Source organism: Mauremys mutica, chromosome 12 (assembly GCF_020497125.1).
Source record: "Mauremys mutica isolate MM-2020 ecotype Southern chromosome 12, ASM2049712v1, whole genome shotgun sequence".
Lineage (NCBI taxonomy): Eukaryota > Metazoa > Chordata > Testudines > Geoemydidae > Mauremys > Mauremys mutica.
The window spans coordinates 50415107-50434344 of record NC_059083.1 but is presented as its reverse complement, the minus strand read 5'-3'; the positions used below and the strand labels follow the sequence as shown (position 1 = coordinate 50434344).

Here is a 19238-nt window from a genome sequence, read left to right as displayed (position 1 = left end):
AAAGCCGGTTTGGTCATGGGAACGGAATCTTTTTTTTTTTTTAATTAACTGGGCTAATTCTGAAATAACAGTCTTGTGTAGACCAGGCCTAACTCCATGCAGATCATCTCCATTTATTTCACATTAGTTGTGACATTTTCAATGGGGGATTTCAATTGAATTTCAATGAGGGGCTGATAGCCTGAGGTTTTTACAGCTGCCTGGGTGATTTAAGCAAAGTTATTATCTAGGAATCTCTGCATGTTTTTGTGAAAGCCACAAATTTACTTACTGCTTTGCTCAAGGCTTCCTTGACCTCTCTGTTTCTCAGGCTATAGATGAGGGGGTTTATCAGGGGAGTCAGGACTGTGTAGCAAAGAGAGAGCACTTTGTTGAGGAAGCTTAATGTGTCGCGTTTCGGTAGCATGTAGACAACCATTAGGGTTCCATAGTAAATCGTCACTACAATGAGGTGAGAGGAGCAGGTGGAAAATGCCTTTTGCCTCCCAGTGGTGGAAGGGATTCTCAGGATGGTGGTGAGGATACACACATAGGATGTCAGTGTTAGTAGGAATGGAGGCAGGGTGAATACACAGGCCAATACGAAATCTAGCAATACGATCAGGTGTGTGTCACTGCAGGAAAGTTTTATCAATGGGATGAGATCACAACTGAAATGGTCAATTTCATTCGGGCCACAGAATATTAAATGAGACATGAATAATACAAATATGGCAGTAGCCAAATAACCATTCAGCCATGACCCAGCAGCCAGCTGGAGGCAAAATCTGGTCTTCATAAGAGCTGAATAGTGCAGGGGTTTACATATCGCTAAATACCGATCATAAGACATCGCTGCTAGGAGATAGCATTCTGTAGCTGCCAGAGCACAAAAGAAATAGAGTTGTGTGAAGCAGCCACTGAATGAAATGGTTTTGTCCCCAGTCAGGAGATTGGCCAGCATCTGGGGCAGAATGGTTGAGGAGTAGCAGGTCTCCAAGCAGGACAAGTTCCCTAGGAAGAAGTACATGGGGGTGTGAAGGTGCTGATCAGCCACAACTAGTGCAATGATGATGATGTTCCCACTCACGGTTGCGATGTAGATCACTAGAAACATCACGAAGAGTAGAATTTGCAGGTCAGGAAGTTCCCCAAATCCCAGGAAGATGAATTCTGTGACAGCTGTTTGATTTCTCCAGTCTGCCATGGGTTGAGTCAAGGAACAAGAAAACAAACTGTGCAATGGAACTGGAGGAACACAGAGTTAAAAGTTAATCAAGTCTTGTGAATTACTTGAGTAAATATTCAGAAACTCCCCTCCCTGTCCTGGTTACAGGCTGAAAGTTTAAGACTAAATGTAGACTTCAGAGCTAAGTGCCAGGAGTTTCAGTCCAAGGACAGATCATTGGTATCCATGAAGACCTCATTCTGCCATATCAGAGCAATGACTAATATAATAGTCCATTTCTCTTGTAGCCGAGTACTGAAATGACAGATCAGACCACCTCTCTATCTACTGTCATATCCTATCTAGTAACTATCTAGTAACTATCTAGTAACTCTTGTAGTCCATTTCTCTTGTAGCCGAGTACTGAAATGACAGATCAGACCACCTCTCTATCTACTGTCATATCCTATCTAGTAACTTACTGGAGCTTTACAATTATGCTTAAATGCAATATTTCACTTCTGGCAAAGACCAGAATCATGCCATGACTTAGGAGTCAAAATTAATAAATATATCAACTAATATCATTGCTCTACAGCCAAAATACTTCTGAAATAAATGTAGTCAAACTTTACTAATTCCGGGTCACTGAGAATGAAAATGATGCTTAAAATTGTTGATTGGCTCTAGTTTTCAAGATATGCTATTGGGGCAGTATAAACGACCCTTGACTTGGGAATGGTGGAGGATAAGTGAGTTATAAAGGGAAGGGATCTCAATTTAAACCAGAAATGACTAAAATACATCTTTGACTGGATCTATGAATAAATCTATGACTGGGTTTGGACAGTACTTGCTTTTTAGGCAAAACAATGAATGATGCAATCTGAAGCTGGTATTGCATCATACATGATATGAATTGCATCATGTTATTCCTAGAAGTCATGGATGATGCAATCATAACGAAGCTTACATCACTCTGCTGAACAAATTGCCCTATATCAGCTCTTGAAATCATACAGTGTCGTGCTCTCTTATTTGTCAGTGTTTGATCTTGCAAAGGGACACATTTCTGTTTAGCCAAAGTGAGCAGAGATGCCTCGTACTTGTGTGAACAGTGCAGATAACTTCTTCTATGTTTGTGGTGAAGTGACTTTTGCATCACAAAAGCGCAGTATAACCACTATGGTTAAGAAAGCCTATCACCTTTATTTTGGCTGCAAAATTGGAGATCAGGACAAGAGGTGGGCCCCACACATATGCTGCAACACTTGTGCAACAAATCTTCGCCAGTGGTTGAACAGGAAAAGGAAATCTATGCCTTTTGCAGTGCCAATGATGTGGAGAGAGCCAAAAGATCATACCAGCAATTGTTACTTCTGCATGGTGCCTCCAGTTGGGAAAGGTGTGTCAAAGAAGAAAAAGTGCAGTCTCAGTTCAAAATGAGATCATATAGTTACTGGCAACAAAAGTCAAACAGAAGATTGTGGCAGATCTGATGTCAGCAAGATATTACTCTGTTATTCTGGACTGCACACCTCACAGCCATACGGAACAAATGACTTGAATGGTGCATTTTGTAACAACAACAGAACCTAGTGAAAATGTCCCTGCAATAGTGACTGTCAGACGGCATTTTCTAGAATTTATTCACATTGATGATACTACAGGAGCTGGTATGACAAATGTGCTTCTTAAAAAGCTGTAAGATACGGGAATCGCGATAGCTGACATGAGAGGACAGGGCTACGATAATGGTGCCAACATGAGAGGAAAGAACAGAGGAGTGCAGACACGGATCCTAGAGTTAAACTCTCGAGCTTATTTTGTCCCATGCAGTTCTCATTTATTGAACTTGGTGGTCAGCGATGCAGCATTAGCTTCTAGTGAGGCTGCTGAATGTTTTAATGTAATTCAAAGCATCTATGTATTTTTTTCTGCATCAACTCATCGAAGGCAAATTTTGAAGTAACATCTGGGAACATTCTCTCTGACACTGAAATCACTGAGTGCCACATGATGGGAAAGTCAAGCAGAGGTGATAAAGCCTATCAAAAACCAAATTGGGAAGATAAATGATGCCATAGTTGCCATTATGGAGGATAATGCTATGAAAGGAACTGTTCCTGGGAGAACAGTGGCAGAGGGAAATGGAATCACCAGAAACATACAGAACTTGAAATTTCTTCATGGCTTAGTGTTGTGGCATGACATACTGTTTGAAATAAATGTTGTAAGTAAGAGACTCCAAGGTGTTGACCTTGATAGATCTGGAGCAATGGAACAACTGGACAAAGCAAAGTCATACCTACAGCCTTACCAGTCTGATGAGGGATTTCAAAACGTTCTGAAGAATGCACAGAAGTTGGCAGAGGAGCTTTACACTGAAGCTATTTTCCCACCCATTCATGAATACAGGAGTCACCGAAGAAGACGAGTTTTTGATTACAAGGCATGGGATAATGCCAAAGTTGAATTCTTTAACCAGGTGCTCAATTGTGCCATACAGTCAGTTGAAGAACATTTCATGCAGTTCAAGGAACACAGCAGTATATTTGGGATGTTGTATGATAGTCCAAAACACCTCACTATACCTGAAGAAGACCTACACCAGCAATGCAGGGCACTAGAGACAGTGTTGACACATGATGACATGCGTAATATTGATGCGAGTGATTTAGGTGATGAACTGAAAGCCCTTTCAAGATACATTTCAGCAGGATCAACTCCAAAAGCTGTTCTGGAATATATGTGCACAGATAAGACGACTACCCTCTTTCCAAATGCTTTTGTTGCTCTGTGCATACTTCTATCACTTCCTGTAACAGTTGCCAGTGGAGAACGCAGTTTCTCCAAGCTGAAGCTAATAAAAACACATCTATGCTCCAGAATGACATAGGAGAGGCTGGTCAACCTTGCAACCATCTCAACAGAGCATGAACTGGCCCAGACTGTGGATTATCAGTAGGAAGCAATTCACATCTTTGCAACCAAGAAAGCACGGAAAGCAGCACTTTGATTATTCAAACAGATAAAAATGCCAGTGTTAACTTTCAAATGTCTGAACAGCAAATGTAACTTTTCTTGTCCGCATAGTAAAGTGTTACTTAAAATTTTTGAACAAGGCATTTTAAGTTGTTAGTTCTCCTTTATTGGGGCAGGTAGCAGAGCAGTACCATGAGAGGAGCAGAACAGGAAGAAGGCAGAACTGAGACCTTTCAAAGTTTTGGCCCAAGTGAGGGGGCATGGGAGCATCATTTGAGCTCCCCACCTCAGGTGCCAAAATGTTGTGGACTGGCCCTGAATCTGGCATCTGTGATTCGGGCTAGTAAGACTCTAGCACCACTTCCCACCCAATTGGGGCACACACTGAGCCAGATCCCCAGCTGATGTAAATCAAGGTATCTCCATTTGTGTCAGTGGCGCATATCCCCAACTGAGGACTTGTCACAAGACATGGATCTCAAGCTCCATCTCTGTGAAATGGTGCTATGAATGCTGACTGGCACTGCGGTGGGAAGGTGAGGCTAAAACTGCTAATATTCACCTGAAGAAGAGCTCTGTGTTGCTCAAAAGCTTCTCTCGTTCACCAACAGAAGCTGGTCCAATAAAAGCTATTACCTCACCCACCTTGTCCATCTAATATTCACAAAGCACATTCATGCCGCTGTTTGGTGGTAGTATAGAAATACAGTCAGGAAGATGGTGCTCACCTGTAACCACAGCATAGCCCAAGCTTGAAGTGATGAGCTCTTACTTCTCAGGGCCTGGCCACCAGGACTCAGGATCCTCAGCTGAATCTTGTCTCTCCTCTTTCTGCAGAAACTGGATTTTCTCAATGAAGAGACCTGCAGTTACCTTGAGGAATGAGCAGGTATGTTTGATCTACCTTTGGAAAATGAGCTTCCCCTTCGATTTACAAAGTGTAAATGCTCCCTTATATTTGTATTCAGTCTTCACACTTTTTAATACGGTCCCACTTCAACCTTTCTCCCACTTGGTTCATTTTGTGTCTCCAAAGCTTTGTGGCTAACAATGCCCAGCGGGACTTGTACAGTGTGACTTGTATAATTGCAACTTTTTTTAAGTCTAATGATCCTATATGGAAAATATTTTGATGATGAACAAACAGCAGCTTATATTTTTGGGAGATGCCTGTCCAAGGTGATGTTATAAAGTACTCCCACCACACTGATGTTAATATTAAATATGTGCTGCCATCTAGTGTGTACTTCTGTAAATAGCTACTCATGTCTCACTCTTACAACATGCTTCCACCTAGTGGCCATTTGACAGTATAACTTTCCCATTATTGTGTTGGCGACTAAATTCTATTGGCATGTTTCAGAGTAGCAGCCATGTTATTCTGTATCCGCAAAAAGAACTGGAGTACTTGTGGCACCTTAGAGACTAACAAATTTATTTGAGGAAAAGCTAATTTGCATATCAATTTGAGTACAGCAGTTTCTCCTTGGAGTCTGTTTTTGAAGCTTCAAACAGACTCCAACAAGAAATTAGATGCAATCAACTTAGATTCAATGTTTGTAATGGTGCAGCCATTCCCAGTTTCTATTCAAGCCTATCTCGCCATGTAAGTATTCTCACACTTCTTATCAAACTGTCTGTACTGGGCTATCTTGATTATCACTTCAAAAGTTTTTTCTCTTACTTAATTGGCCTCTCAGAATTGGTAGGACAACTGCCACCTTTTCATGCTCTCTGTATGTGTATATATATCTCCTCACTATATGTTCCATTCTATGCATCTGAAGAAGTGTACTGTAGCTCATGAAAGCTTATGCTCAAATAAATGTATTAGTCTCTAAGGTGCCACAAGTACTTCTGTTCTTTTTTTAAAATCTATTGGTCTTTAGTCAATATTTCTGCAACAGTCCCACTCATTTCCTCTACTCTGCTGCAATCTAGTGTTCATTTCCCAGCATGACACCCATTTACTCCGCTCGCCTCTAGTAGCGGATTATTCTTGCTATAATCTGCCTCCTTCCAGTTCTTGACTCTTATCACGTGCTGACCATTATTTAGTACAGGCAGTCCTCGACTTTATAACGTTTGAGTTAAGACGAAGGGCCCGTATGATGTTTATACATTTTAATATAAAATTGACTTTACAATGCTGGTTTCGACTTTACAATGATCCCCCTTCATAACATTGTATGTATGGAAAAATCAGTTCCGATTTAGGACGTTTCGACTTAAGACGCGATTTTCAGGAAACAATTGTGTCTTAAGTCCGAGGACTGCCTCTATAATAGCCCATTTCTCACTCCTCAACATCTGCTACTATCATTACATACGTAGAAGTCCTTTTTCTCTACAGGGCCCATTCCTCACCACTTATACACCATTGTACAGCGTCACCTCCCTTTCTACTTCCCTCTGATGGTCATTTGGCAACAAAACTTATCCTTTCTTGCCCTTTCGCTTTGATTCTTATCCATTGGCCATTGGTCAGCTGCACCTTTTCTATTCCTCTGCCCTCTAGTGACCCTAGATAGCATAATCACGTGCTTCCTCATTTCTGACCTACTGCTAGGTGTGCACTCTTCCAAATTAGAGCCATGGAGAACCAAATCGTAGAACAGTTTGAATGGAACATTAATGGCTACAACAGCACATACAACCGTAGAAGCTCTCCAAGGTTTAGCAGGAGTTTCCCATCAGTACAGTGCATTTCTGTTGCTGTGGCATCTGTTTCCAATGGAAATGCATAGATTGAACTTACCATAACAGAATCTCAGTGGCTCTCCAGGCTGAGATTCTCAGAGTCATCAAAGGGAGATAAACAGTGAGGAGTCCGGTGGCACTCTGAAGACTCATTGTTTTTGTGAATACAGACTAACACGGCTACCCTTGATAAGGGAGTTAAATATTCAACTGTCATTTCAAAGGGATTTGGGAACCTAACTCCATTAGTTTCCTTGGAAAATCCTTTCTTCAGTGCTGAAATTGTGTCGTTCTCACTGGTGCCCAGTTCCCCTGCCTCTGGCCAAGCCCTGAAGTGCTCTCAGTGACTGAGCCAGCACTGCCATTTTGGCACCACAGGATTTCTGCCCGTTGGTTGGTGGTAGCCACTTCCTCTCAACATAGGTTGCCTCATTCCCTGAGGAGTGGACCCTGTGAGGAGCAGAGTTGTCTATGGCACCTGGGGCTTGCTGGACACGGTGCCCTGAGAGCTAGCTCTCTCGGGATGAGCACTTGTTGCAGTCAGTTTTGGGGATACTCATTGTAACAGGCCCCTTCCCTATGAACTGCTCTGTGCCCTAAATACCACAGGCCAAGTCCTTCTTCGCTGACCATTTGACAGACCCGACCCCAGGAATGGCCTCAGTTCTTCGGATGCCCTGGCAACCCCCAGCTGGGTCTGGGCAGTCCCAGTGGCCCTGGTTTGTGAGTCTACCTCTTTGTGTGCCCAACCTCCCTGCCTCCAAGGGCCCGGTGAGCCTGGTCCTGGTGCTTTGCCAGAGCTGGACACAGCTAGGTTTAGCCCAGGTAAGAAGTATGAAGCTGCACCTGGTGAAGTATCCAGAGATCACAGCTGATGCCTGGTTGTTTGCATCTGGTCTGTGTGAGTGCAATGGTGGTAGCTGGTTTGCAGGGGAATACGGTGAGGATGGCATTAAGCACAATTTCAGGGGTGGCTGATTTCCCAGGCTTATGTCCCTACCTATGCTGCACCAGGACTTAGTATTTTTATTGTCCAAACATAAATTTTGATCAAAAATGGCTTTTTTCTGAAAATAAAAATTGTTAAAAATTTTTTCTTCACTCCGTGTCTAAAAAACTCCATGATGGGAACATGGTTATGGCAACTTCCTTCCCTGGGCCCTCCACTTAGATGAATAACACTGACCTGAGCTCTGCCTGGATTCTACACTGTGTCTTTAGGGGCATAAGAAATGATCTGTAGCAACCAAAATGTCATCCACTGTGTTTTATTTGTATTAGACTGTCTAAATTTGATTACAAGATTTTATTATCTAACAAACAACAAACAGGGGTCAAGCACAGTGCCCCAGTGGTCAGTCCTGGGTCTGGTTTTGTTCAACATTTTTATTAATGATCTGTATGATGGGATGAATTGCACCCTCAGCAAGTTCACAGATGACACTAAGATGAGGGGAGAGATAGGTATGCTGGAGGGTAGGGATAGGGTCCAGAGTGACCTAGACAAATTGGAGTTTTGGGCCAAAAGAAATCTGATGAGATTCAGCAAGGACAAGTGCAGAGTCTAGCACTTAGGACGGAAGAATCCCATTCACTGTTACAGACTAGGGACCGACTGGCTAAGCAGCAGTTCTGCAGAAAAGGACCTAGGGGTTACAGTGTGCCCTTGTTGCTGAGATGGCTAACCACATTTTGGGCTGTATAAGTAGGGGCATTACCAGCAGATGAAGGCACATGCTCATTCCCCTCTATTTGACATTTGTGGGGCCTCATCTGGAGTACTATGTCCAGTTTTGGGGCCCACACTACAAGAAGGATGTGGAAAAATTGGAAAGAGTACAGTTGAGGGCAACAAGAATGATTAGGGGGCTGGAGCACATGACTTATGAGGAGAGACTGAGGGAACTGGGATTATTTAGCCTGCAGAAGAGAAGAATAAGGGGGGATTTGATAACTGCTTTCAACTACCTGAAAGAGGGTTACAAAGAAGATGGAGCTAGACTTTTCTCAGTGGTACCAGATGACAGAACAAGGAGTAATGGTATCTAGTTGCAGTGGGGGAGGTCTAGGTTGGATATTAGGAAACATTATTTCACTAGGTAGTGAAGTACTGGAATATGTTACTAGGAAAGTGGTGGAATCTCCTTCCTTAGAGGTTTTTAAGGTCACGCTTCACAAAGCCCTGGCTGGGTTGATTTAGTTGGGGATTGGCCCCGCTTTGAGCAGGGGGTTGGACTAGATGACCTCCTGAGGTCCCTTCCAACCCTGATATTCTATGATTCTGTGGCTCCCTCAGCTTTCCCAAAACACACCAGCTTCAGGGACACGAAACTCTTGTTTTCCCCCTTGCTGGTTTTCACTGTCTCACTAGTTTTTGCAGTCCCCTGCAGTCTTGTTCAGTTTCCTTCTCTTTTCTCACAGTTGGCTGTAGTTGCGTGAGTGAAGGAACTGGGAGTGAAGGCAATAAGCACCATTTCAGGGGTGGCAGATTTCCCAAGATTACGTGCATATTTTTATTGTCCAACCATTAATTTTGATAAAAAATTGTTTTCTTACAGAAATAAAATATTGGTTAAAATTGTCTTCACTCTGCCTGGTGCCCAGTTAAAAACTCCATGGTGGGAATGTGGTTATGGCCACTTCCCTCCCTGGTCCTTCCAGTTAGATGGACAACACTTAGGGTTAGGGTTAGGGTTAGGGTTAGGGTTAGGGTTAGGGTTAGGGTTATCTAACACAGACATAGGTGCCAACTCTGTGAGTGCTCCGGGGCTGGAGCACCCACGTGGAAACAATTAGTGGGTGCTCTGCACCCACCGACAGCCAAGCTCCCCTCACCACCTGCCCCACCTCCTCCTCCCCTGAGTGCACTGCATCCCCGCTCTTCCCCCTTCCTCCCAGCGCTTCCCGCCCAGCCGCCGCCAAACAGCTGTTTGGCAGCATTAGCACACTCTGGGAGGGAGGGGCAACGTGGTGTGTTCAGGGGAGGCGGTGGGGAAGAGGCGGGGCTGGGGCGGGGATTTCGGGAAAGAGTTGTAGGGAGGGGTTGGAGTGGGGATGGGGAAGGGGTGGGACCTCATGAAAGGGGTGGAGTGGGGGTGGGGCCGGGGGGGGCGAGCACCCACGGTAAAGCGGGGAAGTCGGTGCCTATAAACATAGAGACACAATGAACAGTGGATTTACTTGGATAATTAGTGGTTTTTGTGCCTTACACTATGTCAGCCGTGTGCATTTTCAGACGCTGTACAAGTTCATCCTATAGGGTGAACTTTTATCCAAGGCCATGCAGAAAAATACCATCATACTGGGTGCATCAATGCTGAACATATGAGAGTGACAAAGCTGTCCGCAACCGCCCTTTCCTATATGTTGGGTTACATGGACACAGCATAGAAACATAAACATTCTGTCTCAGTAACTCCATACATATCATCTTAATCAACTTAATATCAATGGGGGCTTGCCTAAATCACCCAGGCAGCTTGAAAACTTCAGGCTAAGTCTCAGCCCGTTTTTGTGAAAGCCACATATTAACTGACCGCTTTTCTCAAGGCTTCTTTGACTTCTCTGTTTCTCAGGCTGTAGATGAGGGGGTTTACCAGGGGAGTCAGGACTGTGTAGGAAAGAGAGAGCACTTTGTTCAGGAGGCTTAATGTATTGTGGTTTGGAAGCATATAGACAATCATTAGGGTTCCATAGTAAATTGTCACCACAATGAGATGGGAGGAGCAGGTGGAAAAGGCCTTTTGTCTCCCAGTGGTGGAAGGGATACTCAGGATGGTAGTAATGATACACACGTAGGATGTCAGGGTTAGTAGGAATGGAGGCAGGGTGAATACACAGGATAGGATGAAATGGAACAATACTAACCAGTGTGTGTCACTGCAGGAGAGTTTCATCAATGGGATGAGATCACAATAGAAATGGTCAATTTCATTCGGGCCACAGAATGTTAACTGTGATAGGAATGAGACAAAGATGGTACTAGCCAAACAACCATTTAACCAGGACCCAGCAGCCAACTGGAGACAAAACCTTGTATTCATAAGAGTTGAATAGTGTAGGGGTTTACATATCGCTAAATACCGATCATAAGACATCACTGCTAGGAGATAGCATTCTGTACCTAAAAGAGAACCAAAGAAATACAGTTGTGAGAAACAGCCATTGAATGAGATGGTTTTGTCCCCAGTCAGGAGACTGACCAGCATCCTGGGCAGGATGGTGGAGGTGTAGCAGGTCTCCAAGCAGGACAAGTTCCCCAGGAAGAAGTACATGGGGGTGTGAAGGTGCTGATCAGTCACAACTAGTGCAGTGATGAGAATGTTCCCAGTCGCGGTTGCGATGTAGATCACTAGGAACATCAGGAAGAGAAGAATTTTCAGTTCAGGGAGATCCCCGAATCCTAGGAGGATGAATTCCATGACATCTGTTTGATTTCTCCAGTCTCTGTCTTCCATGGGTTTAGTCTTGGAACAATAAAACAAACTGGGCAATTGAATTGGAAAAACATAGTTAAAAGTTCATGATTTAATTCCATAAATATTCAGAAACTCCCCTTCCTCTCCTGGTTACAGGCTGAAATTTTAAGTCTAAATGTAGATTTCACAGCTAAGTGCCAGCAGGCTCAGCCTGAGCACAGAACAATGGTGTCCAGGTAGATCTCCCTCTGCCATGTCAGAACAATGACTAATAAAAAAAACTATTTCTCTGGTAACCGAGTACTGATATGACAGATCAAACCATTTCTTTATCTAGTGTCATATTCCTTCCAGTGACATACAGGAGATTAACAATGATGCTTAAATGCTGTTTTTCACTTCTGGCAATGGCCAGAATCATGCCATGACTTAGGAGTCAAAATTAATAAATACATCGACTAAAATGTTGGACTGAGATTTCCAACCCAATCTAGTGTCCTTAGGCACTGATCTTCGGTTACAATTAATGGAAATTAATATAATTATATATCCTGGTATATTCAGCATTTCAGTGCCTTGTAGGAGAAGGAATAATTTTCACCCCCTCACAAGACATCAGTTTATGCAATAAATTCTGAAGTGGAGTAAATTCTCCCTTAGTTCCTATGGTGGTGATGGTGATGTGGGTCAGGGACTGGCAATGCCTTTTCTTTTTCCTGATGTTAACTGTAGCTGTAATAAAATACATCTCTTTGGGGGGTGGATCTTAGGATGGGACAGAACCAGGCTGATGTACAACCCTAACTAGGGAGTGACCCTCTGCACTACATAATATTTGTGGAATGATAATTCACGTGGGGTGGGGGTGGAAGATGTTGTCCCTGAACTCAGAGTCTAGAAACAATCTGGCATGTTTGATCCGAGCTAGTAAGACTCCTTCACCACTCCCCACCCTATTGGGGGACACTGAGCCTGATCCCCAGCTGATATAATTCAAGGTATCTCCATTTGTGTTAGGGGGCAGTTCCCCACCTGAGGACCTGTACAGGACATGGATCTCAGCTTCCATCTCTGTGAAATGGTGCTATGAACGCTGACTGGCACTGCTGAGGGAAGGTGAGGCTAAAACTGATAATATTCACCTGAAGAAGAGCTCTGTGTTGCTCAAATGTTGGTCCAATAAAAGATATTATCTCACCCACCTTGTCCCTCTACTATTCACAAAACACATTCTTGCCTCTGTTTGGCAGTGGTATAGAAATACAGTCAGGAAGATGGTGCTCACCTGTAACCACAGCACAGCCCAAGCTTGAAGCAATGAACTCTTATTTCTCAGGGTTCGGCCGCCAGGATTCAGGATCCTCAGATGAGGTTCTTGTCTCTCCTCTTTCTGCAGAAACTGGGTTTTCTCAGTGAAGAGACCTGCAGTTACCTGAAGGGATGAGCAGGTGCATTTGATCTACATTTGAGCAATGAGCTTCCCCTTGGATTTACAAAGTGCAAATGCTGCCTCATCTTTGTATTCAGTCTTCACGGTTTTTAGTACAGTCACACTTCAACCTTTCTTGATTTTTTTGTCTCCAAAGCTTTATAGCTAACAATGCCCACTGGGACATGTATAATGTGACTTGTATAATTGTATCTTTTATTAAGTCTAATGATTCCATGTGGAATATATTTTAGATCATGAACAAACACCAGCTTCCATTCTTGGGAGACGCTTGTTATAATCTACTTGCCCTACCCGGTTATTAATATTCAATATATGCTGCCACCTCGTGGCCCCTTTTCTAGTATTATTCTATTGGCTACAAAAATCTATTGGTCACTAGTCAGTATTTCTAACACCCCATTCAGTTCCTCTGCTCTGCTGCCATCTAGTGTTGATTTCCCAGCATGGCAGCCTGTTTCTTTGCTCTCCTCTAGTGGATTCTTCTTGTTGTCATAGCTGCATCTTTCCAGTGCTTGACTCATGTCACCTGCTGGCCATTATTTAGTACAACAGCCCATTTCTCACTCCACAACATCTGCTACTATCCACAGTTCATTACATATTGCAGATGTCCTTTTCTCTTCGGGACCCATTTCCCACCATTTATACACCGTTATTCAACTTCACCTTCCTTTCCACGTCCCTCAGGTGGTCATTTGGCAACATAACATCTTCTTTCTTGCCCTTCCACTTTGGCTGCTATCCACTGGACAACACCACTACATCTTTCCATTCCTCTGCCCCCTAATGACCCTAGAGAGCTTAATCACATCTTTCCTCATTTCTTACCTACTGCTACGTGTGTGCTATTCCAAAATAGAGCCACTGAGAACCAAATCATAGAACAGTCTGATTGCAACATTAGTGGCTGTAGAGAGCCTGAGACATAAGGCCTAAGGCCTGAACTGAAGTCAGGCCTGTCTACTATAAATGAAAGTCAGACTGTGAGCAGAAGTAGGATGTTACAAAACATGTCTGCTGGCAGGTTCACTCTCTGATATATAAACTTTCCCATTATTGGAAAAACAGAAGCAGCCCTAGGCACTTAGCAGTCACATAAACACATTCCAGAGGGATGATACCAGAACACCCAATACCAAGAATGGCAGAAGTACACTCCCCAAAGATAAGAGGAACATGCTGACTCCTTAAAGATAAGGTCAGGATGACAGTAAGAAGGATAGAGATGCTTTGATAAGGTATTGGGTGGTGACAAACACAGCAGGGGGCAGTCACTAACTATGTCAGAGGAACAATATGAAACTTGTTTGTATCAGTATATAAAAAAAGAGTAGCAGACGGGGTGTCTTTGTCCCGCCTAGGAGGGAAAAAAAATACCCGCTGTTCACTGAGCCATATCCATTGTCATGGGCATACATATACTAGTGTAACTATAGATATTGATCCGGGCAACTAGGACCGTGCTTCGTTGGCAATAAACCTGGCCGAGTACCTTCACTACTGAACAGGAGTCTGGTGGTTTTATTGGGCAGTTCGACCAAAGTCTGCTGTACTGTCTACCTGGCCAGAGCCAGTGCAGCAAATGAGAGAACACACACATGCAGCCAAAACTTCAAATGACAGCGGCTACAACAGCACCTTAAATAACAGCAGTGGCTCACAAACGTTTAGCAGGGGTTTCCCATCCATCCAGTGCATTTCTGTGGATGTGGGGTCTGTTTCCAGTGGAAATGCATAGATTGAACCTACCATGACAGGACACCAGTGGCTCTCCAGGCAGAGCTTCTCACAGGTGTCTAAGGGAGTTAAGCATCCAACTTAAGGATTTGGGTGCCTAACTCCTTAGGTCCCTTGGAAAGTAATTTCTGCAGAGCTGAAGTCCTATCATTCTCAGTGGTGCCCGTCTCCCCTGTCTCTGGCCAAGCCCTGACATGCTCCCTGTGACTGAGCCAGCACTGCCATTTTGACATCACAGGAGTTCTGTCCATTGGTATGCGGTAGCCGCATCCTCTCGCCATAGGTTGCCTCATGCCCCAAGGAGAGGGCGCTGCATATAGCAGAGCTGTCTAAGGCACCTGGGGCTTTAGACCCCGTGCCCTCAGAACTACCCCTCTCGGGATGGGCGCTTGTTGCAGTGAGTTTTGAGGACACTCACTGCAACAGTTCCCCTCCCTTTGAACTTCTCTGTGCAGCTGGCAGCAGCAGAGAAGCTTCTGCCTTGCAGGGGCACATGCAGAGTCCTTCATTAGTGACCGTTTGACAGATGCGACCCCAGGAATGGCCTCAGTTCTACATGTGCCCTGGCAACCCCCCTGCTGGGTTTGGACAGACCCAGTGGACCTGGTTTGTGAGTCTAGTTTTTTGTTTGCCCAACTTTCCGCCTCAAAGTGCCTGGTGAGCCTGGTGCTGTGGCTTTGCTGGAGCTGGTCAAAACTGGGCTTAGACTAGGTAAAAGCTATAAAGATGTTCCTGGTGAAGTGTCCATAGGTCATTGCTGGGGCCTGGCTGTTTGCATCCGGCCTGTGTGAGCGCAGTGAAGGTGGTGGATTTGCAGGGGCATATGACAGCAATAAGCGCAATTTCAGGGGTGGCAGATTTCCCAGGCTTGCGACCTCATCTATGCTGCACCAGGAGTTAGTATTTTTATTGTCCAAACATTCATTTTGATCAGAAATGGCTTTTTTATGGAAATAAAAAATTGCTTAAAATTGTCTCCACTCCGCCTAGTTCCCAGTTAGAAAGTCTATGATGGGACCATGGTTATGGCCCCCTCACTCCCTGGCTAAAAGGACAATACTGACCTGAACTCTGTTTGTATTCTCCATTGTGTCCTTAGGGGCATAAGAAACGACCTGTAGCTACAAGCATGATGAAGTCATCCTGTCACGGATCCACAGGTCTGGTGCTCTTGAACAGCTCTGGAAGAGTCCCTGGGAGAACCCCTTCAGGTTGTCAGCCCCCTTAGGGTCACACGCTCACCAGGGTAGGCCTCTTGGCTTCACCGCCTCCTGGAACCTAATGTAGCAGCCTTCAGCACCCCTACTCCTCACTGTGAGCTCCCCTCAGTGAGTCGACCGGAATTGGACATGTGGCGAAGATTTGCACACCCAAAATGGGCAATGAACCCCCGACTTCCTGACTCTGGAGTGACTTTCAGCCAGGCTTCTAAAAGCAGGAAGGTTTATGAGATGTCTGGAACACAGCATAGAAAGTCCTTCATTAACACAGAGAATGGAAAGTTACATCTAGGTCAATCTTAAAGCCCAGAGCTCTCTGACCTCTCTGTAGTCCCAATCCAGAAGCTTCTCCCTGCCTCCAGCAGCCCACACTTAAGAATCCCACCTGGCCACTCCCCAGTCCTTTGTCCACCAGCTTGTCACACCCAGCTGTCTTCCTGCTAAGGGTGGGCCATCCATGGTCATTTGTTGCTAGGTGGCAAATGTCTGGGCAATTGTAGTGGCCATTGTCTTCTGGGAGTCTCCATGGGCATGGGTACTCAGGCCCCAGGCAGCTAGGCGTCAGTCATACCTATGACTCTAAGTCTCTGCAAAGAGTAAACAGTCCTTTCCCCCACCTAATTGAATATGTGCCCCAGAGGGGAAACTGAGGCACACACAATAGTCATATGAAACATTATGAAAAATTCCCACTTTATCTGAATTTGATTACAAGACTTTATTATCTAACATAGATTAACGATGAACAGGGGAAGTACACAGCGATTTACTTTCATGTTTAGTGGATTTTGTGCCTTACACAATGTTTGCTTTCTGCAGTTTTGGACACTGTACACCCTTCTCCCATAGGGTGAACTGCCAACACCATGGAGAAAAATACCATAATACAGTGTGTATCAGTGCTGAACATGAGAGAGTGACAGAGCTGTCCACAACGGCAATTTCCTATAAGTTGTGTTACATGGACACAGCGAGGGACCACAAAAACTGTCTTAGTAATGCTATGCTGATCATCTCCAATTCTTTTTCATTTTAGTGCTGAGATTTTTCAATGGGACTTTTCAACTTAATTTTAATGGGGGCTGATTGCTTAAGTCATCCATGCAGCTTTGAAAACCTCAGGCTAAGTAATTATCTCAGAATCTCTGCATGTTTTTGTGAAAGCCACATTTACTGACTGCTTTGCACAAGGCTTCCTTGACCTCTCTGTTTCTCAGGCTGTAGATGAGGGGGTTTACCAGGGGAGTCAGGACTGTGTAGCAAAGAGAAAACACTTTTTCAGGTCTCTGAGTGTTTCACGTTTCGGTAGCATGTAGACAATCATTATTGTGCCATAGAAAATTGTCACCACGATGAGGTGAGAGGAGCAGGTGGAAAATGCCTTCTGCCTCCCGGTGGTGGAAGGGATTCTCAGGATGGTGGCAATGACACACACATAGGATGTTAGGGTTAGTAGGAATGGAGGCAGAGTGAATACACAGGCTAGAATGAAATCTAGCAATATGATCAGGTGTGTGTCACAGCAGGAGAGTTTTATCAATGGGATGGAGTCACAATAGAAATGGTCAATTTCATTCGGGCCACAGAATGTTAATGGTGACATGAATAATATAAAGATGGCAGTAGCCAAAGAACCATTTAACCATGACCCAGCAGCCAACTGGAGGTAAAACCTGGTATTCATAAGAGTTGAATAGTGCAGGGGTTTACATATCGCTAAATACCGATCATAAGACATTGCTGCTAGGAGATAGCATTCTGTACATGCCAGAGAACCAAAGATAAAAAATTGTGTGAAACAGCCACTGACTGAGGTGGTTTTGTCCCCAGTCAGGAAACTGGCCAGCATCCTAGGCAGGATGGTCGATGTGTAGCAGGTCTCCAAGCAGGACAAGTTGCCCAGGAAGAAGTACATGGGGGTATGAAGGTGCTGATCAGTCACAACTAGTGCAATGATGAGGATGTTCCCGGCCATGGTTGTGATGTAGATCACTAGGAACATCAGGAAGAGAAGAATTTGAAGGTCAGGGAGATCCCCAAATCCCAGGATGATGAATTCCGTGATGGCCGTTTGATTTCTCCTGACTCTGTCTGCCATGGGTTTAGTCTAGGAATAATAAAACTGCAACTGAATCAGAAGGACATAGAATTTAAAGTATCAGAGGGGTAGCCGTGTTAGTCTGGATCTGTAAAAGCAACAAAGAATCCTGTGTCACCTTATAGACTAACAGACGTTCTGCAGCATGAGCTTTCGTGGGTGAATACCCACTTCTTCAGATGCAAGCGGGATTCTTCACTTGCATCTGAAGAAGTGGGTATTCACCCACGAAAGCTCATGCTGCAGAATGTCTGTTAGTCTATAAGGTGCCACAGGATTCTTTATAGAATTTAAAGTTAATCTAGTCTTTTGAATTAATTCCATAAATATTCAGAAACTCCCCTTTCTCTCCTGGTTACAGGCTGAAATTTTAAGGCTAAATCTAGATTTCAGAGCAAAGTGCCAGGAGTCTCAGTCTGAGAACAGAACATTGGTATCCATGTAGACCAGCCTCTGCCATATCACAGCAATGACAACTATAACAGCCCATTTTTCTGGTAACCAAGTACTCATATGACAGATCAGACCCTTTCCTTATCTACTATCATATCCCATCTAGTGACAGACTGAAGTTTAACAATGATGCTTAAATGCAGCATCCACTTCTTGCAAGGGCCAGAATTATGTCATGTCTTAGGAGTCAAAATCAATGAATACATCAACTAAAATCTTGTTCTGAGATTTTTCAATGCAGTCTAGTGTCCTTAGGCATGGATCTTGTTAATTAATGTAATTTATGATTTAATGGAAATTAATATATCTTGATATATTGAGCATTTTCATGTCCAATTTTAAAAGGAAGAATTATTTTCAACCCCTTCACAAAAGGTCAGTTTATGTCAGAAATTATGAAGTGAAATAAATTCTTAGCTTGTGTAATGAGAAGGAGAAGGACATGATGAAGGAATGGCAATCCCTGTTTTGGATAAGAATTCCCTGTGTTAACTATATAGGAGTATTAAACTACCGTTTTGTTGGTGGGTGTTAGGAGGGTTGCAAATATGCCTAGTTTTGCCCCTTACCTGTGGAGTGACTCTTCACTCCTGAATAGTTGTGGGCTGATAATACAGGAACGAGAACGAGACTGGTGAAGAAAGATGCCCCTGAACTCAGAGTGTAGAAACAATCTGGAATGTGCTACCCTGTGATCTGTGCTACCTTGTGATCCACCCCATAGGGACTCAGTCCTGTGTTCCATAAGGATTAACATGTCTCATTGCAGAACCTCAATGTTATCTACACTCTAAAGGCCTTCTCAGGTCAGGGGGTGGGTAGGGGTGAGGTTTTCAGAGAAGGGTGGCAAGAATGATTGAGAAAGGAAAAACTACCATCTGAAGAGAGATTGCAAAGGTCAGGATTGTTACCTTTGAAAGGAGAGGGATAAAAGGGGACATGATAAATAATGAGCTTGAAAAGGCAGAATGTGGAACTTCTGTTTTCCCTGCCCCTTACTGCAAGAACAAGTGGGACATACAATGAA

General features: G+C 44.0%; 2 protein-coding genes and 1 pseudogene across 2 annotated transcripts; all 3 read right to left on the bottom strand.

The window, feature by feature from the left end:
• Positions 1-226: 226 nt before the first annotated feature.
• On the bottom strand, positions 227-1186 carry LOC123346895 (olfactory receptor 6N1-like). Its single transcript, XM_044984338.1, has one exon. It carries the CDS (start codon positions 1184-1186, stop codon positions 227-229), a length of 960 nt encoding a protein of 319 aa, XP_044840273.1.
• Positions 1187-10359: 9173 nt separating this feature from the next.
• Positions 10360-12602, bottom strand: LOC123345239 (olfactory receptor 1020-like). The gene is made up of 2 exons (XM_044981972.1): positions 12536-12602; positions 10360-11298 (listed from the first exon to the last, which is right to left on the bottom strand). The coding sequence occupies exon 2, from the start codon at positions 11287-11289 to the stop codon at positions 10360-10362; it is 930 nt and encodes a 309-aa protein (XP_044837907.1). The 5' UTR covers positions 11290-11298; positions 12536-12602.
• Positions 12603-16796: 4194 nt separating this feature from the next.
• LOC123346894 lies at positions 16797-17758 on the bottom strand (annotated as a pseudogene).
• Between the last annotated feature and the right edge of the window lie 1480 nt (positions 17759-19238).

What these genes read in the sequence shown, in the direction of transcription:
- LOC123345239 (XM_044981972.1), bottom strand. Translation starts at nt 11,289, where the DNA reads ATGGAAGACAGAGACTGGAGAAATCAAACAGATGTCATGGAATTCATC.
- LOC123346895 (XM_044984338.1), bottom strand. Translation starts at nt 1,186, where the DNA reads ATGGCAGACTGGAGAAATCAAACAGCTGTCACAGAATTCATCTTCCTG.